Source organism: Merops nubicus, unplaced genomic scaffold (genome assembly GCF_000691845.1).
Source record: "Merops nubicus isolate BGI_N331 unplaced genomic scaffold, ASM69184v1 scaffold35658, whole genome shotgun sequence".
In the NCBI taxonomy this organism is placed as follows: Eukaryota; Metazoa; Chordata; class Aves; order Coraciiformes; family Meropidae; genus Merops; species Merops nubicus.
Genome location: NW_008626979.1, coordinates 9,636 through 35,690, shown reverse-complemented (window position 1 = coordinate 35,690; position 26,055 = coordinate 9,636). Strand labels below are relative to the sequence as shown.

The 26,055-nt window shown below is 37.1% G+C and overlaps 1 protein-coding gene across 1 annotated transcript; it reads left to right on the top strand.

Annotated features, from left to right (window-relative positions):
- Positions 1-383: 383 nt before the first annotated feature.
- On the top strand, positions 384-25,781 carry SECISBP2L (SECIS binding protein 2-like; the record flags this gene model as incomplete). Its single annotated transcript, XM_008946177.1, has 18 exons — positions 384-519; positions 9,692-9,870; positions 11,261-11,585; positions 12,125-12,257; positions 12,678-12,907; positions 12,994-13,018; positions 13,619-13,734; positions 15,470-15,601; positions 16,271-16,354; positions 17,452-17,619; positions 17,790-17,931; positions 19,351-19,520; positions 20,469-20,601; positions 21,491-21,653; positions 22,326-22,546; positions 23,248-23,402; positions 23,879-24,098; positions 25,077-25,781. Coding segments are annotated over 18 exons (3,406 nt in total), but the record flags the coding sequence as incomplete, so codon positions are not given.
- Between the last annotated feature and the right edge of the window lie 274 nt (positions 25,782-26,055).

Below are 26,055 nucleotides of genomic sequence, written 5' to 3'. Positions count from 1 at the left end.
GCTTCCCGCGGGAGCCGCGGAGCCGTGCCCGTCCAGCCTCGGCGCGGCCCGGGTGAGCTGGAAAACCGTGAGCATCTCCACTTGGCGTTAGCGGAGGGATGTAACGCTCCGTTTTGGCCTTCTCCCTCCTGTTCCTTCAGGTTTTCTTTCAAGTGTGGGTAATAATTGCAGTTCGTGACACTTAATTTTAATCTGCCCGGTCGTTAGGACAGTCTGTCACAGGTTTCTGGAGAACTTTGTGATATGAGAGCTATGTCACTCTTGGTTAAGGTTGATACTTTCCGGGTAAGGGTGTAGCTGATGGTCTCAGCTGGTTGAGTGGGAAGAGTTGGGGATAGCTCACTAATTCTACAAGTTGCTATCTTTTTTTCTTCCGTGTTTAGCTTGGCTTTGTTAAGGCAATCGGTTTACATTATCCTTAAGACCCTTCAGATTGAAGATATGAAGAAACTTAAGGTGGAACTCGGAAGTTCATATGATTTGTCACATATATGCAATAAAATGTTTCATCATCGTCAGGTAGTTCTAAAAGGTCTGAAATGAATGTTGCAATCCATAACAACCTGATCTTATTTTTAAGCTTCTGTTTCAGCAGATTGTACTGAAATTTCATTAATTCTTGCAATTTTTTTTTTTTGGTAGTTGTCAGCTTTGCCATCTCCAGGGGTACTAATAGTAGGGTAACTTGAAAACAAGTCAAGTTCCTGTAGCAAAGTAGTTACCGAGTAATAATGCACTCTGTACAGATATATTGCTTTTCCTTTTGTGTGTATGTCTGAGGAAGTTAGTGGACAGTGTATCTAATTACAGTATGGCTGTGACACTGTGGAACAGTGTCTTTCTTACTAGACTTTCTGGTGTGATAATGGTTTTAAATTTTTTTGTGCTTTTTTATTTGCTTTCCTGTAGAAAAACTTCTTATACTGTAAAACTTATGTTAGTCTAATCTGTTATACTTTTTGCCTTAAGATTTTGGGGTCTCATGTCAGTTTTCTTTTTCCTCTCCTTTGGTTCGTCTGTAATTAGCACCACACTGTGCTTGTGAAATATTTATTCCTTGTGGCTTCTGCTCTTTGTTAATGAAAGTTCACACTCATGTCCCTATCAAACCATCCTCTTTTTATTTGTTGCAGATAGCTCAGGAAAACTGCGAATCGTTGTGTTCTTCAAAGGGGTAAACTGTTGACTCTGTGTGATTATCTTAGTACAGTGTTTTAACTTGTGAGGTGCAGCTGAGCTCTCTGAAGCAGGAGCTATCTTCTCATTTGTTCTGTATGCAGCATGTTTAGTCCTCGTGGTTCCTTATCCAACTAGTAAGGCTTCTAGGCAGACAAATAATTAATACCTGATAAGTGTGTAAAAATGATTCAGCTATCTTGTTGCTTTTGTCTTCTCATTATGCAGTAGCATGTTGATTAGGAGCTACCTAAATGCTTTGGGTTTGAGTCTTTTGTGCTGTAAGAATTAGATATAGTCTCCTTGACCAGTGAAATTGGTGAAGTTACATCAGGTCTGACTACTGTTCCATCCTTTCTTTCATTTGGGTTCCTTTCTGTGTCTGAATTGCATGACATCTGATAAATAATAAAGCATTGCTGATATGTGTTAGTAGTACTTAACCTCTTCTCCCCTTTTCCCCAGAATACTCTCCCATGCGTGATATGGTAACTGTACGTACTTGTAGGAATAACTCCTGGGGAATTGGCATGTGAGGGAGTAGGAATATTGTGCTGTGTTTCAAGTGTAGTATTTCACAAGTCAAGGGGGATCTCAAATGCTTTTGATGAGGAATGTAGTTGAACAGAGTTTTGTGGTGTTGGCTTAGTAAATCAGTAGGATGTGCACCAAGAACATTTGGACATCTAAAAACCAAAAGGATGTTACTTGTAGATTGCCCTTCAGGGTTCTGTTAGTTAAATTCTGATATTACTTTTCTTGTTAACATACACTCAGTGATATTTTTGAAGCTGACATTGTACAACATAATGAAGCAGTTAAAAAATAATTATATTATTATAGGAGAAGTTGTGATTTTTGTAGTGGGTGTAGAAGTTTACTTTTGTCTATTCCAGAGCTGAAACTATTCCGATTAAAAATCATATGAGTTTCAGCAGTCAGGAGTTATTTTCCTACCAGAGATAAAACTCGGCACGTGACCTCTGGCACTCTTTTTGTTGAAGCTGATAGTGGTAGAAAACTGAAGAGAAACAACTTCCCCTCTCAAAAGTTCTGCTGTACTTTGACTTTTTTTTAAGTGCTACATTTGTCTTGCCCTGTGATTAAGACATTTGATTCCATTAGTGCAGTTGAGAAATCAGGTGAAGTTGCAAAATTGATGACCTGCATTTTGTATTCGTATTGCTTAAAGGCAGCCTGTTCTGCTTGCCTCTGCTGTTCTTGACCATTCAACAGCTGGCTTGCCATAGATCTACACCAATGTTTTCTGTTCTTTATCCTACTCAACTTCCTTCAGTGTTTCTTATCCGTGATGGAATTTTGATCTGAGACAAACTGGAAAAGGTCAGTTTTCCCATGCTCTGTTTTGCACACTACTTTCTCTTGAATCTTGAAAGTGCAGGAGAATTTGAGTTTTGTGAGAATTTTTATTATGTTATTATAGAATATGTTCTGCAGTGATTTTAAATGTTATTGATATGATATATTAACATCTTTTTTATCATAGATTTATGGTTGACTTGTTTGTGGAGGTGAGGATGCTGTTTGTATTCACACTTTTAGTACATAGTACTGTTGAGCTTTATAAACTAGGTAAGTGAAGAGGATCCCCTTGGTAGCTTCTTTCTCTTTGGACAAGGTTTTTAAAACATAAATATTCAACCTTAATTTTCCCTCCTTTTTGTAGAATATTCTGGGTTTCAGTTTAAACATGCCAACTGGCCATGTTGTGCCTCTTGCTCATTTTCTGCATATATGTAAAAAATCTAATACGTAGCTTTGTTAGATTCTGAGCATGGTACTTTCTGATGTGAAAGGGAGGAGAATTAAGCACGGTTCCCTTATTGTGAGCTGAGGGAAGAGAGAAAGACTAACTTCATAGTGTATTTACCAAGTGTTGCTTTGAAATTAATGTGTTTAAATAGGGAGGCTTAAATTCTGTGCTTTCTTCAGGGGCCTGCTGCTGGTGTTTCCAGTTGGACTGCATATTTACCATTCCTGAAGTATCTGCCACTTAGAAGCAACTAATTATAGAAACAATGACTTCCACATTTGCAAAGTTTCTCTTAAAATAGATTAAATGTGACCTGTCTTACTACTAAAATGAGTCTTAAATTATGATATCCAAAATGCAGAAGCAGGTTTGTATTCTCAGAAAAAAAGTTATTTGAGCTATGTTTTTATCTTAGATTTGTGATGAGACTTCTTGTTTCCAGACTTTGAAACAGAAAAACAGCTGATTTTATTATAGCCCTCTGAAATGTGGCATCTGTGTCTATTTTCTCACCCTGTAAATGGTGAGATTGATACCCAAGTGTTCTCTTCTAAGAGAGCAAGCTGACAGAGATCCTATTTAATGGGAACATGCTGAATGACATTAAGCTACAATGGACAAAAACTTTTCTAAGATTAAACATACAGTGCTATAACTATAGGACAAAGTTTACCATTCTGTTCCTGCTTGTGTCATCTTCTGTCTTTGCAGCTGTTGATGACTACAGTAGCTTTTATATAGGAAACAAAGGATCGCTTCAGCGTATATGCTGTCTTGGAAGAGTTGTAATTGTTGGACTGAAATAAGTAATGAGCTACTGAAAAACATTTTGTAAATTGAAACTAGGGATATGTACAAAAGAGACTTCTGTATAAATCTTGGTTTCTTTTGAAGGGGTGTGCTTCCATTAATAGGCAACTGATTGAAAAGCTGATGTTCCAACATGACTTAAATTTACAATTAGAATTGAGTTTGGTCATCAGAGGTCAATTTCAGTAAAGCTTTTTTTAGCTTTGTGGTGTGAAAGGTTGAGTAAACATAAAAAATTGCATGCAAAAATATTTTTTTTCTTGCAATGTTTGCCTTTAGATTGCCTGATCAAAAATATATATTACTTTAACTGTTTGGGGTCTGATCCTGCATTTACTGGTGTCACTGGCAAAATGCTATTTTTTCAGTAGATACCGGCTAGAATAAATGTCAATACTGTAAGAGCAATTAGAGCATAAATTAGTATCACAAGTGCTCTCTGGTAAGGATTAGGAAAAGTGTAGGAACCTTCCCAAAATTCTTTAGTGTCTGACAGATCTTTCTTCTTTAATTTGCTTTGTTTACCTGTGGTTAAAAACTAGTGACATCAGTCCTGTTAGTTCTGTTTCATCTGGACTTGTCACTCCATTTGTACTGTGTGAATGAAGACTTTGAGGATTTATACATATTTGCATGCACTTTGATTTATGCACTTAGTGTTTGCTTCTGAAACAAAATGCAATTTAAAAAGATCTAGTTTCTTATTCTGGAGTTTACTTCAGTAGTTAGTGGGAAATGTAACCAATGAGTCTCAGCCCTGTCAGCATGGTATTTAAAAAAAACCCCACAACCCCAAAACAACAGCAGCAAACTGTTCTATTTGGCATTATTATTTCTATGTCTGGCCAAAGAAGCACAGAGACAACCTGTTAAAAGAAATGTTTCAGCTGGAGATACTTTTACCTTGTCCAATCCAATGAGGAATTAGCAGCACCTTTACTTGCTACTAAATTGATTATTTTCTGCTTTCTATTTCACTTTCTCTTCCTGTGCTCTTAAGGGAGTATTATTTCTGTTGTTTTGACAACATACTGGGAGCCAGGAGACCTAAAATGCCATTTATTAAAAAGAGGAGTTACTTTGCTGGCTGTATACATCAACCCTTATTCCTGGCTGAGGAAAACCATAGTCCTAAAAAAAAAAAAATCTGCTGAGAAAACTTTGGGCAAATTACTTAGCATTGCTATTTTGGTTTCCCTCGTGTGTCCAATGAAACCACTAGGCAGCTGTGAAATGTCCCGAAATGTCTGGATAATCACATTGGAGAGCTAATTCTGTTTATATTTTGGTTTGGTTAGTGGTCTGACCTGGCAGTACATTTGTTGCCACTCTTTGCTTTAAGTTGAATGAAGTTTACTGCCCTCATCTGAAGAGGTGTCCTATGTAAAAAAAGAGCATTGAAGTATTTTAGAGGGACTGGTAAAATACTACAAGGAAGCAATATGTTGAAGTTAGTTTTGTTTAGTTGGTAATACATGTGAGCTGTCTTTGCTGCTCTAAAGTGGGAGTGGGGCATTGTTATCTAATGAAACTTAACAGTTGTCCTGAGGGTTGCTTGTCTTACACTTGTAGAATAATTTTGAAACATCTGTATTAAGGTTTTTAAGTTTTCAGTTGCTGTTCTGGTGAGTTAGCATATATATTTATATTGTGCCTGCAGAACAAAATGCAAAATTTAGAAACAGAGGTTTACCCTGAATTTTTTTTTTTTTGAAACATGCTTCTTGAAAGCATGAAAAAAAAACCTCCACAAACCAAACAAACCTGTAGGTACAGATAAAATTGTACAAGAAAGCGTTGTTTAAGGTATGACCGTAAAATATTTCTGAAGCGCAGCTTCCGGTCCTTTAAATAACACATACTGTCAGAGTTCTGTGTGTGAAAAAACAAATTAACTTTCAAATACATCCGTACGCGTTTATGATTACAGGATATGCCGTATCTTTACCACTATAGGTATACTAATTATGTTATCAGCTGTACAGAAAATGGTAATTAAACGTATCAGCCGATTGCTCTGTCATAGTAATGGTTAATCACTACATCTATGAGAGACTGGGCAGCAGGAAAGGAAACATTAAAGTTGTACTTCTAGTTGAGGCATCTCCAAACAGTTTGAACCTATCAAAATCAAGCAGATCAATTCAAATGAAATTTTCCTAAACTTGTCAAATTCCATAGTAACATTGTATTGTGTTTGGAGTTTTTAATTTTTTTTTTTTTTTAAAAAAGCCAGCCTCAGACTAGAAGATACATAATCCTGTTTTCACTGGAAGGATTTAAGTAAATCAAATTGCATCCAAAATAGTTGGATGGAAATGTAAGGTAGGGATTATCTTTGCAAACTGACAATTTTTCTGTGACAGCCTTGCTCATCAGAGTAATTCAGCTTCTGTTTTGATCAGTTGTATCTCCTTTTTTTTAATACTTTATATGAAAGATTGTTCTCTCCTAATACTAATAACAAATGCTGATACAATACAATATTGCAAAAATAGTTGTAATTAGACCATTGTGCAGGTGAGTTCCCATTAAGGAATGATTTTCATATTTCCACATCAGTCTGCCAAAATAATATAGGAAAAGAGCAGACAGACAGATGGGAAAGACCTTTAGAATAGGGAATCTTGTTCCAACCTGAGTCACAAATAAAATGTTTTGACTATTTTCTGAGCCAGTACTAGCATGGTTTATAATTAGTATCTTGGCCGAAGTTCACTTTACACGTTCCTGGGAGATAATAACCAGTAGATTAGAAAGCTACCTGAAAGTTTTCAGTGCTTCATTAAGAATACTGTATTTGTAAAGCACTCATCCTAGTTTTACTGCTGAATTTTCTATGGATGACACAGCCTTGGTATGTTCCTTTAAATTAATGCCATCTAGTTTTGTAGGCCAGTCCACGACTCTGTTTGTAAGCAAATGTTTTTGCCTGGTAATCTTGAAATAGTATGAAAAACCCTCTTAGTGTTCAGTGGAGAGATTTATGTTACTTACTGTATGATCGCTGTACATAAGCACTTGACAATTTTTATCTTTTTAATGAATGGTGTTTATCTTCGTGGGGCTGTGTGTTGGGGAGGATGCCTTGGAGTTTTGTAGAGGGGAGGTGGGTCACCCTGCAGCTGAGGGTCACAACAGAAGCTCTGGGGAGAGCAGAGTGCTTGATTTGTGTTGGAACTGCACCACGTTTATTTCCTCAGAATGTAACTTAAGGAGTTGAAAAACTTAACACATAAGGAAGGAACGTTTGCCTGCTACTTAATGATCAGGAGATGCATTTAAATAATATCAAGGTGATTGGTCACTGTGCTGTAGATTTTGTTCCGCAGCAGGTGGTGATACTTCTGTTGTAGCGCTTATAACCGTAAGCGTTTTCAGAACAGGCACTAAAAACCACTTTTTTTGGCAAAGGTAGTGTATCTTGTCTCTTGCTAAGATGTGCTTTTTTTCTCCGCCCTGCCACTCTAGTTCCACTTTTATCCTTTTACCTGATTTTTTTTTTTTTTAGGCGTTTTGTTTTGCTCTTGATTGCTCTGAAACTTTAAGTCTCTTATGCTACAATTTTATCTGTAAATGACTGATATTCTTACAAAATAAGCATATCAAAGCAGAGAGTCATTTTATTGGAAGGTACATTTCTGCTTTCCCAGCACTCTGACAAGTCCAAATACAGAGAAGCTTCTCAAGAAATGGTTAAAAATAATCTTAGTAATCATGGACTCTATATTACAAGGTTTTTGCACTCCCCCACTATTTTCTATTGTTTTCTTGAATTCTCAGGTCAGTTACAAACAACCCTTTGGCCTTGGTCATGGTGGCTCACAGAATGTCTTACCATCCAAGTTGTTATTAACCCAAGATCAAAGCTATATCCATACTTGCAGACGTCCTGCAGAGAATCATCTCCTATCCTGAACAGCATTTCATTTAGAAAGCTTCCTCCTGTGTTTATAAAGGTCATTTTTAGTGAGATGTGCAGTATTTGGAAAAAGTGATTGACATTTACATAGAAATTATTTGGTAAACTGATGTTTACAGAAATGACTAATGGTGAAATTTGAACTAATACTGCATAAAATGGCACGAAAGAAGCGTGAGTTAACAAAACTGGTAATGGAAGGGTAAAAATCAACACAGGCAGATGCTTTGTGTACAATAACTTTTTTTTAGGAAAAGTTACCACCTGTAGAAGTCATCCCAATAGCTGTTAACAGTATTACTGTGTTCAGTATTAGCTAATTTGAATGTCCTATGTGGAGTTGAAAAGAAGTAATTGAGCCATGTTTTGGGTTTAATTTTTGAAATTGGCATACAATTCTAATACTGTAAGCCTAAGTAACATGTATTTAAAATGCTTCTATATTACAAAAGTAGAGTGCATCAGACTGGTGGCGGTTTAACGGGGAACATAATATTTATATGAAAGCTAGGGAGCTTTTGCAGTCTTAACTATGGGGTTTTTCTCTTCTTTCTATGAGTACATGACAGCAAAGTACTTAAATATGAGTTTTTAACTTGTTTGAATTATGGTGTAACTCATTATTTTACTGATTTACTTGATGATTCTGCCTTTTTCTCAGTAATAAAATTTTCCTGTATATAAGTGTCAGACTAACTAAAAGATCCAACACTCTGCATGAGTGAGTTTTGATCTAACTTTTCCTAGTTCAGTCTGATATGTTACAGTACCTACTTACAAAGTAAAAGTAGCTTTTCTTACTGACTGGGACAACTATAATTTCAAAACGTTTTTCAACTTAACCTCTCCCACCTCTGCCACACCCATGCAGCAAAACAAATACGGGAACTTACTTAAAAAATTAAGTATTGGGGACTTTTAAAATAAGCTTATAGATTAAGATATTTGACAGAAAGCCTGTCACTGGATGCATTGTGGGTTTGACATGGAGCAAGGACAGGGACTGAGAAGCGTGTGGTAGATGTAGGACTTCTTGCCGTGATATTTTCAGACTTTCCATTGGTAAATGTTTCTGCTCATATGGAAGTTCAGCTGGTGAACTTCCTGAGCACATCAAACCTTCAGGCTCTCCATTTTGTAAAATGAGAGCATTAACTTGTAGAGATTATGCATTTATTGTCTTTGGAGTTCTTTCCTAGACAAATGGAAGGAAAAGTTCCAGGAGTCCTCACCTGCTTTAGAGAGAATCTTCTTTAAAATTTGTATTTAATGATACTAATGTGAGAAGTATAATTAAGCTGAAATATTTGTACAAAAAAGATGCTTTTTAGCTGATTGTAACATAATGGAATATAGAATTTAAGATAACTTTGGATCTGCAGTTGTTTTATTGAGTAGAATGTTTTTCATTGTTTAAGTATCAGATCAAACTATTCCATACAAGGCCAAAAGCGTGGGTAAAAGTACCTTGTAAGATGTTGGAGATACCATTGGGATTGGGGGAGATCATTTTCTTTGAACCTATGGTTTACTGCTGAAAAAAATCTTTTTTATACTTGTGTGGGAACATGGTAAATTTTGTAGAGCAGGCCAGGCATTACTACATCTTCCATATGCTGGTTTCACTTAAGAAAGCCTCCGTGACTGTGTTCTACCTACTGTGCTGATTCAATTTCTTTCTGTGCTCAGACCAGTATACCCTCTGCAAGATGTGAACTTCACTCACTTTTGAATCGGTTATTGTTTGTATTGTACTTTGAAAATGTGCAGGTTAATACAAATGCTAAAAGTTGGTGATCTATATTACGCTCTGTGTTGATGGGAAAGATGTAACGAGCACTTGCCAGCTGTTCTCCAGCTCTTACACTTTACTGCAGAGACGTTGTAGCCTTGTCAGTCATTTGCTTGTTATTTGTGGTAATTATCGTTTTTGAACTTTATGAATCTATATTTTTCCCAAACAATTTATGATTTTATTTAATTGGTACATTGTTTCTTTTCTCTTTAAGAATGTCAAGCTGTCAGCTGAAGTAGAACCATTTATTCCTCAGAAGAAAGGTCCGGAAACTTTAATGATCCCAATGGCACTTCCGAACGACAGTGGAGGAATTAATGGCATGGAACCAACTCCTATCCCTAGCTACCTGATCACTTGCTATCCGTTTGTACAGGAAAACCAATCCAATAGGTAATAAGTGGTTGTGGGCTTCACAGAAGATGATCTAATCTTAAATGAGGTTAAACTTTTGGTAGACTTGAGAGGAGTTGGTGGCTGTTGGCTCCATATTCATTTTGTTCACCGTGTGTCATCTTCTGATGCTTCACGGATGAGAATGAAGTTTCTCTGTCTCCAGTCTTTTTTTGACTTATTTCCTTTGTTCTGCTTTTCTCTATTCATCTTCTTTGCTGCCTTTCTTTCCCTGGCTACAGAGGTCTGGTACAAATCCCCCACAAAGTCATTTGCTGTGCTCTTGCATCTTCCAGGGCAGTCAGGAGGCCTGTGTCTGAATCTGTGATGCTGAACCAAGGCTCCAGGTGTCCAGCTTTGCAAAACAGTACGCAGCTGGCACTTTTGTTAAGTGTAGCTGTATCCAGTTTTCTTTGCCTAATGAGTTACAATCCACTGAGTTTAGGAACTCTTCCTTCTAGCCCAGACATGTTGTCCAGTGAATGCACAACTTCAGTGTTGCTTATTTTGTACTTAAGGCATAAAGAATTATAGCTGTTTGGTTTTGAAAAATAGACCCAGTGTTTGTGTAGGACAGCACTTAGTTGCTGTTGCTCTAGGTAAGAACAAAAGTAGTCCTTCAGCAGTTGCCTGCTGCAGATCTGTAAGATTTTGCTGTATCTTTACTTCTATTCTCATTCTCTAGTATTTGGGCCTCTGCGTCTTCCATGTAGATGGTCTTCTGGTCTGTTGGGGGCTTGAAGAGAAAAAGAATAGGGTTCCTAGTTTCCAAGGTCTTGTAGTGTGCTGTATCACAAATAAACACAGGAAGAAGTCTCTACACTTGGTTTCAGTAGTAAGTTTGTCAGTGCCTTGTTTTACATGTGCTTCCTAAGGCCTGCATTTTCATAGGAACCTTGAACAAGGGTGAGCTGGCAACTTAATAAATTACTTGGCCCTGAGTTAGCTAATGAATGTCACTGTTCATGTGTCTGCTAGCTTACCTTGTGTAAGCTTAGGTATTTACTTAGGTTGTATGTGTTTCTGAAACAAAGAAATTATAATGGATCTGAAGTACTTGTCAAAGGTAATACCTACATTTTATTTCTAAGTTTAATACTAGAATTTTAATAAGTTTATACAAATGCAAGGTCAACAAGGATACTTATTTTGCACTTCAATGTAATCTGAGCTTGTGAATCATTTAATTGGCATCTCTAAGAAGTCCTAATAAATTTAAGTTCGGTTATTAAAAGCTAGGAGCTGATTAAACAAATGAGCTGTTATTATTTGGTTGTGTGTTTGTTTAGGTTTTGGCTTTGTTTTTCTTTTTAAGGGTGTGGTAGAGGTCTGCATTTCCTGAAGAGGGAAAAGCTTACTAAGCAGTTGTCTTTCCTTTTGATTTTTACAGACAGTTTCCATTATACAACAATGACATCAGATGGCAGCAACCCAACCCAAATCCTGCAGGACCATACCTTGCCTACCCTATAATATCTGCACAACCACCTGTTTCTACAGAATATACTTATTATCAGCTGATGCCAGCACCATGTGCTCAGGTCATGGGTTTCTATCATCCTTTCCGTACTCCCTATTCTGCACCCTTTCAAACAGCAAATGCTGTAAATGCAGTTACCACAGAATGCACGGAGCGTCCCAACCCCTCGGGCCAGGTCTTTCCATTATCCAGTCAGCGGAGCAGAAGCAGTAACAGGGGACCAGTCTTACAAAAAGTAAGTCGTCTTTTTTTTTTTTTTTTTTTTTTAATAGAATAAGCAGAACTGTATAAGAAAATATCTTTGCACAGGAAACATGTATCTCTTATTTGAGCAAGAAGAGGTATGCCAGTAGTACCAATGCAGGGAGAGGTGGTTAGGAAGGGTTTTAACTGGAGACTAGCAAAACTCCGTCTGGAGAAGTATTTTGTTGTAAAGTACTCAGTGAGTTTATAAAGCCTTGAAGTGCAACACGGGAAACTCCCTTCAACAGCCTCTATGCTAGTTTGGTCTGAGCTTAGAATTATTTCATTAGAGAACAAAGGAAGTATACCCATACTTTTTTATCTTTTTTTGGATACTTCCATATCATAATGAAAAGTTTATGCAGAAAGTACTGCAAAAAGGTTAATAAATCAACTATTTTAATTTATATTCCCCTTAATTGCTTGTCTTTAAACTTGTGATTTTTGTAGAAAGCATTAGAACTTTTAGTTGTTTTGATGACAACTATGAAGTCAAATCATATGACTTTTGTGCCTAATCTTTTAAAACAGCAACAGTTACAGACGCACATAAAAAATAAACGTCCTCCAGTGAAAAATGTCGCCACTCAAAAGGAGACTAGTTCATCAGGTCCTGAGAACAGATCAAAGATTGTCTTGTTGGTTGATGCATCACAGCAAACAGGTAATTTCTGTCTTGTGTTCAGACCGTACAAAATATCTAGAACTACACGTCAGTCACCACCTTTCCTGAAAGAAGGTGGATGGTTTAGATGTGGCTTTTAAGAGAAATGCTTGCAGATCAAAAAGATAATAAAGAAGAGGTGCTGGTGGTTGCAGAGACCTACTCAATGTGTCACATTATAATGTTGCAATTATATGATACTTTGCCACTGTCAAAAACAAACTCCTCTTAAAGGAGTTGATTATTGTTAATAGTTGGACCTAGACATAAGGTGTTTAAATCCACTGCAGCTTTTAATTTTATTAAAAGGAAATTGTTGTCATAAGCAAAGTCTTTTGCATTTTCCTTTGGTTTTTCTGATGTGCAGTTTTTACGTGTTTTCTAACAATTCCTGGACAATATTTTCATTCTTTATGGCAGACTTCCCTTCAGATATAGCGAATAAGTCACTTTCTGAGAGTGCCTCTGCAATGCTTTGGAAATCAAAAGGCAGGCGCAGGAGAACTTCTCACCCTGCTGCAGAGTCTTCCAGTGAGCAAGGCGCAAGCGAAGCAGACATCGACAGTGACAGTGGCTACTGTAGTCCTAAGCATGGCAATAACCAGGCTGCAGCTATGGCTTCGAGAAATACAGATTCCTGTGCAATGAATGTATGTAAACAGAACTGAGTAATTTAGCTAGCTTTGTATCCTACAGACTAATACAAATTACTAAAAAAGTTGTTTTTCCTTTTCAGGTTGTAGAACCATCGATAAATACAAGTAAGCATTGTCTTAGCTTGGCTGGGTCACTTTTGTGTTTTTGTTGTAGGAATTGCAAGGAACCATCTCTTGAGCTACTTCCAGCATGCCACTCTAACTGGTCAGATAACTCTGAAGATAGATCTTTACTGTGATTACGACCACCTCTGCCCGTGTTACCTGTTGAACAAACAAGTGTCTGAGTAGCTATCGATAATGGCGTATCGACAGTTGTCTTTCTGTAAAGGATTAGAGATGACAGACTCGGATGGAAGCATTCAGACAAAGCTGTGCTTCTATTATATTATCCTCAGGTTTCCTTCTCCTGTAGGACTGCAGTTCATACCTGGGTAGTACTAGATCCAAGCACTAGGTAGTACTAGGTCTTCTTTGTCTGCTTCCCAATGATCAGTTGCTGGCAGTTTGATACTCACCTGACTCTTCCATAAAGGCAATTCTGCTAGTGTCTAAAAATAGCTACAGAAGTAAGTGTTGCCAAAGAAGAATTAGACCTTCTCAGAGGACTTTGTATCAAAATTGTGTTCCTGGCTTTGTTGGGTAGTGTTATGGTGCTTTCTGTCATACTAATTTATTTTTTCATATATGATATGTCTCTTTCAGCTAGTATCAGTTGGACTAATGTAAATTCCCAGGCAACTCAAAAAAAACCTTGGATTGAAAAAACACAGACATTTTCTAGAGGTGGAAGACAAGCTGAGCAAAGAAGTAATTCGCAGGTATGTTGTTAATGGTTCTTGATTTAAGTATTCTATTTTTTTTGTAATGTATGAAAATTGTTTTTAAAATTAACGTTTGAAGAAAAGTTAGTGAAAACAGTGAATGAAAAATGTAGAAACTCAACCTAAAAGCGCAGTTTCACATTTCTACTCTGTGTGTTTCTTGAGTTAGCACTATATGATACATAGGTATATGGATCTTCTTGTACTTGGCAGTCTTCTTCTGATAGCCTGTTCTTCATATGTATATACCTAGGAAGAACTTTGTGTATGTAAAGTAACTCCTGAAATGAAGACAGTGTGGATGTAGAAATGTTAGTTCACTTCTTGACCAATTCACACTTCAGAAGAAAGCTTCTGATGTGATAGTGAACTAGTGTTCTCACTCCTGTTGTCTTTGAAACGACCTTTTTAAAACCTCTATTTGCATACCATTTTTTTAGCATTTTTATTAATAAATGAGTGAAAATTATTTTATGCTAAAACTTGAATGTTTCTATGACGCTTCTTCCTGTGGATTTCTGTAATAAGCATGTGAGGAGAAGGTCACTTTCCTAATTTTGGTAGTGTAATTTAATTGGGGGGTGGATTGCAGAGGGGGACAGAGAGAGGGCTGAAGCATCTGCCTTTGCTTAAACATAGGTTTTGCTTGAATTCAGTTATTGCAGATAAGAGCTGAGCTTGAAGTGGAAGCTTTTTCATAGACAGGCATGTATGCACAGATACATGTGAGCTAGCTTACACTGTTTAGATTTTGAGATGGAATTGTTAATTTGCCTTGAATCTTCCCATTTGGTATCTGTGGGTTTATTATATAAAAAAGCTCATTGATGCTTGTATCTGGCATTGTAGCAGTTCTGAATCTTTGTATAAACTGTAGTCAAATTGGAGGCTTTTAGAAGCCACTGTTTGTTTTATAGAATTGGGAGAGTAGGAGGAACTAGATTTCCTTTTATCCTATTACAGTTCAGACTAAATCTGGCAGCTATTTTAGATATTTAAAAACAAAGTTGGCACAAATTTTTAAATTAGGTTTTTCCCAGCCAAATAGTTGTCCTAGAAATGGTTTTCTTTTGAAACTAAATTTGTACCACGTATGTAGGAAACTTTCTTGAGAAATAGATTAGTATGGGATATCCAGAATTTTAGGTTGAAGTTGTGCTTTGCTTTCAGCCAGCCTCTCTTGCATGTGGGTTTCCACCAGCCTTTCACATAAAAACAGAAGAATGTATATATCGTTATATTGAGAGATATGCTTCTTAGAGAACTCTGTGCATTGTTCTAAAACAGGTTGAAAGGGCAGTAATTGCTTGCATAATAATTATGTAGTGGGAGGAAGCCCTTTTGATTATAGTTAGAGACAGTTCCTCAGGATTCGTGTCTGAGTTAGTACCCTAGGAGTTGCTGGTGACTTAGGGCTAAATATAAAGAAAAACATATATTTTTAAAATTAAACATTTAGGGATAACTGCATAGTGGTACTGTATTTGGTTTGAGGAGGGGAATAATCTGATACTGTCTATAGATTGTTTTTGCAGGTTCAAAAAAACCCCACCCAACCAAACCCACTTCTCCCCCCAAAAACCATAACACCAAAGGACGCCTTATTAAATTTAATTCCACAAAAAACTGTACTTCTTAGTTGCTAATTAGCAGACATGAGAATGCATTACATGCATGCATACACATCTGGAAAACTTGAATTTGCACCATGCCAACCACGTTTGTTTTTCAGTCCGGTTTCAGGTGCAGAGACCACAGCACATCTTCAGAAAGAAGGCAGAATTTGCAGAAACGACATGAAAAACCTCTAGCTCCGAGCCAGTCGAGCAGAACAGAGCAGAGTCCTGAGCCTCTGTTTTTTGAGGTAGTGTTGCATGAAAACTGTTTCTGCATTGTAGCAATGCAATTTGTGTGTGGAATAAGTGATGCTCTCAGCAAGGATGTGACAAGTGGCAAAACATCTGCCTCCAGATGTGTGCAATATAGTGCATTAATTATGATACGATGCTTTCATTATGTATGTACAAAACCTTGTATTTGGGTCTTGTGGGAAGTGTAAAAAAATTTAGAACTGTGAATGACAAATTAGGTAAGCAACTTGAAAGTAACTTTTTCTCTTCACTTGTGAGTAAAACTTGCTGTATTCTCTGGTTAATCCCCCCTCCTCCCTAATTGTAATTGGGTTTCTTTAGTATAAAATCATAGAATGTCTGGGCTGGAAAGTACCTCCAAAGGTCATCTAGTCCAACCTCCCTGCTATAAGCAGGGACATCTCCAACTAGATCAAGCTGCTCAGGGCTGACCTTGAATGTCTCCAGGGATGGGGATAAAGCATAAATTATTCTTTTTGGAGAAGGTTATTTGGATACAGGAACACTTTGTTAATTTTTCATTATTTTTTATTTGTGTCACTTTTAAGCCCTTCTAGCTTACGTGGGACTTTTAAGATTCAATTCATTCTTCTAGCTTCAGCTGTTTCAGCTGATACTTTTAATGTAACTTTTGGTTCATTCTTAATCTGTATATTGTTTAGGATGAAGATGAATTTCCAGAGCTAAATAGTGACAATGGCAGCAGCAAAAGTAGTAACATCCAGCAAAAGATTTCTCCCAAAGTAGTAAGTAATTTTGTTTTGCAAAGCCTTTTTAAGTTCGGTTGTTTTGAGACTACTTGATTCATGTAACTTTTTTTATGAATCTCTGCTACAGTACTTATAATGCAGTAATTGTGATGTTCTTAGAGTATTTGCATTACCAGTTTTGCATGCTAAAAAAAATGCCAATTAAAATGAATGGTGCAGAGAAGCAATCTTGGAAAGACTGCTGGATTTTTGTCTGCTAAGGAGGTTAACAAGTGAAACTCTAAGATACATACGATAGACACCTGGAATCATAGAATGTACCAAGTTGGAAGGGACCTGTAAGGATCAAGTCCAGCTCCCAACTTCTGTCTTATTGATTGAGCCTCATAAATTTTGTGCTTTTTGAAGTCACATGTGAAATTTTGTGTGAAACAGGAGATGCAATGGGATTGTTGAGACTAAAATTAGTTTTAAGTATTACTGAGATTTCTTTGTGTTGGTATGTAAACTACATCCTGGTTATTCTTGCCGACTGCAAGGGCTTGCATTTAGACTGATACTTTGATACAGACTTTTCTTAAAATTGTCAAATTTGCAAATAGATATTGAAAAATTGACACCATTACTATAACTACAGTTTGTGTAACTTATTCTTAAGTGAAAATAAACTATCTGTTTTAAGGCTGTAGATACAGTTTTTGGAAAGATACTTTTTTTAACACCTGATCTACTTTAAATATCTTGTTGCAGAACTGTGCACATAGGCTACTTAATCTATTTTGGCTGCTTTCCAGGAAAGTCAAGTCCTACATGAGATCTTTGTGGAGAGGGGAAAAAAACCACTCCCTTATTTAGCAATCAGACTGGAAAACCTTCTGAAGGCATAATTGGAGCTAATTATAATAGCTTTCCTGTACAAAAATGAAATGTGTGTACATAAGTTTCTAATCTTATTGACTTACCATCTCATCTAGAGGTACTTAATTGGGATGTGATACTGCTGACCAAAGCAATGATTCATTTGGTTTCTGGAGTGCCACATTTCCTATTGTCTTGAGAGAAAGGTCTTTAATTGTTTTTTTGTTGTTGTTTTTTTGTTTTTTTTTTTTTTTCTATTTTGTTTAAAACACTAGTTGGATGACTTACCAGAGAATTCTCCAATCAATATAGTCCAAACTCCAATTCCCATTACCACCTCTGTACCAAAGCGTGCAAAAAGTCAGAAGAAGAAGGCCTTGGCAGCAGCACTTGCAACAGCTCAAGAGTACTCTGAGATAAGCATGGAACAGAAAAAACTTCAAGTATGTAGCTTCCCCCCCACACACACACACCTTCTTCCCCCTGGTGGTAAAGAGGAATATCAGTTAGCCGTTGCTCCTCTTTATTCTGTAATAGCAAGAATTGCTTTGTAAATACTGTTTTGCAGGCAATATTTCTTTATATTTATCAGCGTGTGATCTTCGTGTTGCAGGAAGCCCTATCAAAAGCAGCTGGGAAGAAGAGCAAGACCCCTGTTCAGTTGGATTTGGGTGATATGTTAGCAGCTCTTGAAAAGCAGCAGCAAGCAATGAAAGCTCGTCAGATCACCAACACCAGACCTCTCTCATATACAGGTATTTCTAACCTGCTTGGCTGTTGCTAAATGTGCTTTTGTGATACTTGGGATTCAGGTCTTGAGAGTAATTCAGTGCTGAAATGACTATGTGGAAAGAACTGTATTAGATCAAAGCTAATACTACAGATTTTACAGAATTCTCTTTAAAAGCTGCTTAGAAGAGAATACGTCTGACTGGTAACAGAGGTTTGCCTCTCCAGGGTTATCTGTCCTGCCTATGATGACTATAGTTCAGGGCCTCCTGACCCAAGGGTTTCTCAAACCAAATTTGTCTTAAACTATCCATTGCTTGTATTGTATGCTTTTACTGTCCATAAGGTCTAATGGCAGTGAATTCTAAACTGACCGCATGCTGTGTGGAAAGCGCTTCCATCTGGTATGGTCTTGTTTGTGGCGTGGGAGTCAGGGACTCTTTTTGTGCCCCATTCATAATTTTCTTATCTTTCATAGCCTTTGTATTACAAAGACACTGAACAATCATACCTTGCTCTCCTCCTCTGTGATCTGTAGAGGCCTGTCATCTCTTTACTGGTCTGAAGAACCCTAGCCTATTTAGTTATTCCATTGTGGAGCATGTCTTTTCTAATGATCCATGTTGCTTTCCCTGTACCTCCTTGTAGTTCTACTGTATCTATTTGAAAATAAGGAAGACTAGACATGCACAGAATACTAAGTTATAGTTGCATAATCAGTGTATGCAATGGCTTAATTACACTTCTCTATTTCTTTATTGACACAACATTAAATTAGCTTTTTTAATGCTTTCTGCTGAGTAGAGGATTGACATCTTTGTAGTTATCTATTGTAACCTGTGAATCTAATTCCTGAGCAATAGTATGTAGCCTAGAGTCCGTTGTTATGCACATAGTGACCGTTTTCCTTCTTGTGTGTCACTTCATTTACCTGCTTTGAGTTTCAGACATGTTCAAACATTAATTCAGGTTGGCAGGGTTCTATCAAACAAAGCTTGGCAAAGAATAGTTGGCATTTCCATTGGAGACAGCATTTGGTTTAATCTCTTCTTGCAGAAGATACACTTTGTGTTACACTCTCTCATCTGTTTTGTCCTATCAATTAATAATCTTTGACAACTAAAAGTCAATGTTTGGATAAATATTTGCAGCCTACCTTACTGCTATCATCTTGCTGATAAGCTATGTATAGTCATTTGAGAGGGATCCCTTACTGGTATTAAAGTAATTATTTTGCTGGAATCCATAGCTTCCTAAAACATTTTAAGAAAGCTTAAAACCATCTGGAAGCAGCAGTATTTGACGTAATTTTCCTGTCATTATGAACTGCTTTTTTCCAAGGAAGGAAAATGTACTTTGAGAATTCATCAGTGGAAATTCTGAAAACAGCACTGAAATAAAGCTGACGTGTCTTTTGGTGAAACTAATATCTTTCTTGTATTTAGTTGGCAGTGCTGTTCCCTTTCATACCAAAGAGTCTGCCAATAGAAAGTCCTTAACAAAGGGACAGCCGTCTATGGGTTGCCTTAATCCTTTGGATTCAACTGCTCCAAAAGTGAAAAGAGGAAAAGAAAGGGAGATTGCAAAACTGAAACGCCCTACAGCGCTTAAAAAGGTAAACGTGTCAACTCTGGAGTGGTTGACCACTCATACTTAAAATAAAACTTGACCCACACTCAAAATAAAACTGAACTTTTACTTGAGGACTAGTGAGTATGGGGTAAGGGAGTCATGACTTTCCCCTCTAGTTACTGTTACACTGTTGTCCTGTCCTTTGGATCTAGCCATGTAACAACTTTTATACCCTTGTAATTAGTTGGAGGTGATACAAATCTATCTCAATATGGGCTGCAGGGGTAAGCACTAGAACATAGGGCAAAACATGCATAGTTTTTTCACGTTGTTGAACACTAGTTTGTAGTGCAACATAGTAAGCTAGCCTTACATTTTCCTAATTTTTTTTTTTTTTCAAAATGGGTATAGAACTTGAAGTGAAAAAATTTAATAGAGTAAATGTCAATTTTTTTTTTTTTCCTGACTTATGCATGCTCTATTTCAGATAGGGAAATTCACAGCTACCTGTTCAGAGAAGTTTGCCAGACTTTTTGTTGTCAATGCCTTTGTTGATTATCTTAGTAATACCAATATATCCATGGCCACTTACCTCTGCACTTTCTTTTAGACAGAAAGGATTCTGTCTGTTGTGGTACTTCACAAAGATTACCAGTATTCTTGCACAGGGTGTTTTTTTCACAGGGGTAGGGGTGAGAAACTGTTGATGAGTGAGTGTTAGAAGAGCTGTGGAATTACTTAAAGCAAACTGTTGAAAACATTATTGATGTAGAAGTATGAGAGTATTGAGTAAAATCTGTAAAATGCTGAAAAAAAATACTGTGTGTGAACAAAGAGGAAACAAATGATTTCAGGGATTTTATCCTGGCAAGGAAGATTCAAAACAACTTAGTTAACTTTATTTTGTGCTAGATTCCGTCAAATGGATGTTTTTCTTCACAATTATCTCTCTTATTTTCAGCTACTGATAGCTGTTGGGTTTTGTTCCTAGATTATTTTGAAAGAGAGAGAAGAGAAGAAAGGCCGTTTATCAGCTGAGCATAGCCTTTTGGGATCTGACGAACAGAAAGAGGCTCATATAAACTTGGCTGCTGATCAGTCTCAGGAGCTGGCCTCCCAGGAAGGTTTGTATCGCTGGTCTCCCTCCCACTCCCCCCATCCCTCACCTTGGACTAATCTGCTTATTTTAGTATTTTGTCTTTCATAGAACGGTTTCCTGCTGTGGGCAGGGACCTCTCCCAGTAGACATAAAAAGACACCTCTCCCAGGTGTCTTTTTATGCAATACAGTTTACTGATGTTATCTCTAACACATCTGAAGTAGTAGAAGTTGGAACCCTCTTCTAAAATGCTTGTTGGCAACCAGGCCGTATTGATTGCAATGCTTTTTAATGGTGACCATAATGAAAATTGTCCAGATACAAAGTCTGCAAACTGTAAATAAGGTTATCCAATTTGAATACTCTTCTTGATAAGCTTCAGTATCTGGACTCAGTAACAGCCCTGAGCAACTGGGAAACTTCACAGGATTTTCAGTGTCCTTGACTTGTTTGGCAGAGGGGTAGGGTGAGATAGGAAGTACCTATCAAGATTCCAGATGTACTGCTTCAGAACTTTTCTTCTGAATTACCTGACTGAAGATGTGAGAAAATCTTAAATATTCCAGGAATAAGTTAAATTCTTGACTATATATATAAAAAAACTTTTTTTTTTTTTTTAGAAGTTGGAGCATTTAGGTAGGTTTTTCCCTTCTGTTCTATCAGTTTCCAAAAGCAGCTTTGCATATTTTTAAATGAATATTCAAGTACTGCATATTTACCCAACCCATGATGAGTGTTGGGTATGTGCTTGTTTTGTTTTCCCCTCTCTCAGCTATGCCCCCAGGGAAGAATACTGTTTAGTGTTTTCAGGATTTAATTTGGAAAAAGCAAGGGAGTAATATGTAAGAAGTGTGATGCTGTTGTTTATGTAAAAATGTCTTTGAATTTTATAATGTTTCAAATTTGTCTTTCAGAAACTGGACTAAGCATGCCTAGTGATACTTCACTTTCACCAGCAAGTCAGAATTCTCCGTACTGCATGACCCCAGTGTCACAAGGTTCACCTGCTAGTTCTGGAATAGGCAGTCCAATGGCATCTTCTGCAATAACCAAAATTCACAGCAAGAGATTCAGAGAGTAAGAATTTTTCCTTATTAATGTAGAGGTGACTGAAGTGCAAACCTTGAATTTGTCTTTTAAGTATGGCTAGGTTTAGTAGACTTAGGAGGAACTTAAACATAAGCTACCTTCTTTTAATCAATAGATGTTTCTGCAAGTTTCTTTTTGGGTTTTTTTGCCATAGATTAATTACTCTATGTGTATATTTGTACACACACCCCTTGGTCTTTCTTTGATCACTGCAACAAAATCAGCTAAATGGGAATATTCTCAAAATCTTTTTTTAAAGGTGGACTACATACACCTTAGATGAAAAGGAAGAAATACTTAGGAATGATGAAAATACCGTAGTAGTCACTGTTACTGCTCTTCTCATCAATGTTTATAGAGTACCAAGTTAAGGAAAAGCATAGCTGCTTGTGGCACCCATTGGAATGTTTCTTCATATTTTTTAATGTTATTTTTGACTTGACTTCTTGGGTTAAGGTATGTTACTGGAGATACAAACGTCTTCAGGGTGTATTTTTAACTTGCAGTATACAGTCCGATTTCTAAGCCCTTTTAATAACACTAACAGCTCAATAACTGTTCTGAGGAAGCAAAACCGTTTTTATTTGGTAAAAGAAAAGGCTCAGTGAACTAGTATTGGTTATGTGCTATGATAATACTTTTTATTTTTCCAATTGACAGATACTGTAATCAAGTTCTAAGTAAAGAAATAGATGAGTGTGTTACCCTTCTACTGCAAGAGCTTGTCAGCTTCCAGGAACGGGTCTATCAAAAGGATCCCATGAGAGCTAAAGCAAAGAGAAGACTTGTTATGGGTTTACGTGAGGTTACTAAACATATGAAGCTAAACAAGATAAAGTGTGTAATCATATCTCCCAACTGCGAAAAAATCCAATCAAAAGGTATAAATGATAAAACAAGTGGTGCACTTGACTGTTTACAGTTTTCTTGTGCTGATTAGAAGTGATAAGTAGTGAGGTTAGAAGCATTTTTTGATTACAATGTGTGACATAACACTTGCAGAAGTCAGTTGTGTAATTGCCACTCCCCATTCATTCTCTTCTACTCCATTCTGAAAGAGACTCGTTCACGAGGAGTGAAGAGGTTAAAAATAATTACAACATGTACAGTAGACCTCAGTTCTCTTCCTTTCAATCTTTGATACGCCTAGAGTCCTGGACAATGGGTGCTCTTAAGGAGGGTTCCTTAAGAGGAATGTGAATTAGCCAACCAAGTCATTGTGCCGTAACCACATACGTAAACAGAGGCTTTCTGAGGTAGGAGAAGAGCAAAGCTCTGCTCCAGAAAAGAGTTGTGAAAAATCCTGGTTCAATTTGTGCAGGACTAACAGACAACAGAATATTGCTTTGGTCTGTCCTCACTTACTATACTTCAAATGTATGGCTTGCCATCCTGTAGAGATATAGTAGCTGGTGACTGTGTTTATTGAAGCTTTACAGACTTAATTTTGGTTAAAATGGCATAGAGAGTTGCGTCAAGCCATACGTACATAGTTTTAATGATGAGATCTATTTAATTTTATTGATATATATTTAATTACGATTTAATGACTAGACACCTGTTTAAAATTGCTTTCTTCAAGGTGGACTAGATGAGGCTTTGTATAATGTAATAGCCATGGCACGGGAGCAAGAAATCCCTTTTGTCTTTGCCCTTGGCCGTAAAGCTCTGGGCCGCTGTGTGAACAAGCTGGTTCCTGTTAGCGTGGTGGGGATCTTCAACTACTCGGGTGCCGAGGTGAGTAATCCCATTCACATGGGAAAGTAAACGATTACATTCCTTGTAGTTAAGAATTGATTTGGTATAGAGAGCATGCCTAACTAATATGCATTGGATAACGGCCTTGACCTGATTTGTATTAGGGTGTGTTTTTCTTTGAAATTCAATATTTGCAGAACTTGGAGACTTAAGTTAAAACACTTGGGTTGCAGAGTCTGTGTAGCTTTCAAATAGACTTAAATGCCACCTGAAATTCTCTGGAAGGCTTGCGATTGTAAGAAAAACAGTATCTTTAAATATACCTCCAAGTTGTGTATATGTGGAGTGGTGGGTTTATTTTTATTTAATAGAGAAGAACTAATTTTTAATTGAAGTTATTTGATGTTAATAAGCTTAAGACTCACTATGTGGTATACCTTTGACTAAAAGGAGTAATTTAAAGTGAAAATTGTTAGTGAGAACTAATGATTATAAAAATGTACCTTCATGCTTAGGACCTGTTTAATAAGCTGGTGTCACTGACTGAAGAGGCCAGAAAAGCATACAGAGATATGGTTGCTGCAATGGAACAGGAACAGGCAGAAGAAGCCTTGAAGAATGTCAAGAAGGCACCCCATCATATGGGTCATTCTCGTAACCCTTCTGCAGCAAGTGCTATCTCATTCTGTAGTGTTATTTCTGAACCCATATCTGAAGTGAATGAGAAAGAATATGGTAAGTGTGTTAAAACTTACTTCTGTAACCAGTAGTTGGAATTTTCTAAATGCTGCCTATTGCAAAATGTAGCTAAAAATACAATATATCCTTGTAATTTACAGTATTTTACAGTTTTCAGGGGTAAGAGAAAATTGGTTAGTCTCAGGTGGTTTTGTAAGTAATTCTCCCCCTCCCCCCCCCAGTTCTATTCAAAATAATAATTTAAATTTCTAATCCTCAGAAGCATTGCAGGTACCTGACTCACATCAATGTAGGTGGCTTCTTCAGTTCTAGTGAGCTGGTATAGAACTGGTACCACACGCAGAATTGATTGTATGATTGAGGAGGAACTAATGACAGAGGGTAGGAACTAAATTGATGTTTCTGGGGATAGGATGTGTAACTTAAATTTTGAAACTTGAGATGGTAATGGATTATTCTAGTGTGAGCAAAAGGCATATTTATCTGGTTGCTTAAGCCCAGATGATGGGGTAAAAGGGAGAATGCTTATTTGAAGTCAAAAGACTTATCTTTTTTAGTCTCAGGGTAAATCAGAAAGAATGCTATCTTGATTTCTGTTAAGTTACAGACATCAAAGAATTAACTTAATTTGTTTAAAGTTTTTTCAAAAATCTGTACATAGATGACTTGATACTGTAGCGATTTTCTCCTTTTAAGTTATACTTCAGAGTAACCTCTTTGACTATACTCCCTGTTACATTTGCTGCTTCCACATCTTACACAAGAAATTAACTGCACAAACTTTCAACTCTCTGTAACGTCTGGTTTAGGATACTGTACAAGCCCAAAGCTATTCACAGCTCTTCCTGTTGTCTCTTTCTTCACATTCTTCCCCCTTTTTCTAATCAAAATTTTTCAAGCAAACAATACTAAAACTATTAGCTCCTATTGGTATTTAAGCAATTCTGGGATGTTCAGGAGAAATATTCTTATACAGAAACCATTAATGTTTCCTCCTTCTCTTGAAACTTGTAGAAACAAACTGGAGAAATATGGTGGAAACGTCTGATGGGTTAGAAGCCTCTGAAAATGAGAGAGAATCCTCATGTAAGTCTGTGGTTCCAGAAAAAGCTGGTAATGGTCAAATTGAAAAAGCCACTCTTAACAAACAACCACCTCTGGCTACAACTGGCACTACCTCAGGCATAAATCATGGAAAAGCCACACCAGGTGACAAAGATGAGGTGAAACCAGATGACAACCTGGAATGGGCCTCACAGCAGAGTACAGAAACAGGATCACTGGATGGCAGCTGTCGAGATCTTTTGAATTCATCCATGACCAGTACCACCAGTACTCTTGTACCAGGAATGCTAGAAGAGGAAGAGGAGGAGGAAGATGATGAGGAAGAGGATTATGCTCATGAACCAATCTCTGTAGAAGTTCAGCTTAACAGCAGAATTGAATCTTGGGTTTCAGAGACCCAGAGAACTATGGAGACTCTTCAGCTTGGGAAGACCCTTAATGGTGCCGAAGAAGACAATGCAGAACAAAGTGAAGAGGAAGAAATAGAGACTTCTGAGCAGGGTGATCCAGCCACTGATGGTGAGGAATGGACAAACGATAAGCACGCAAGTAACAACCAGCATAAACCCACCATCTGCAGCTCTTTGAATAAAGAGCACCCAGATTCCATCTATATGCCGTAAAAATGAGCAGGAACTCAGGAACTTTGTAGAAATTATATTAAAACTAACTGTTGTAAAGGTTTCAGCCATTATTTCGTATGCTTCATCTCAACATTTTGCACTGTTAAACATTTAATATGTGTATTTAATTCACAATATTTTTGTAGCTGTCTGTTACTTGTTGGATTTATAAACTAGCTTAGCTTTTAATCAATATCTATTTCCCAGAATAGAAACTGTGTGGAAGATTTGTCAGTAAGTATTCACTTGATCTGTTGTAAAAGGAAACCTCTTGTAACTGACCAGTTAAAAGCAAAAAATCTTTT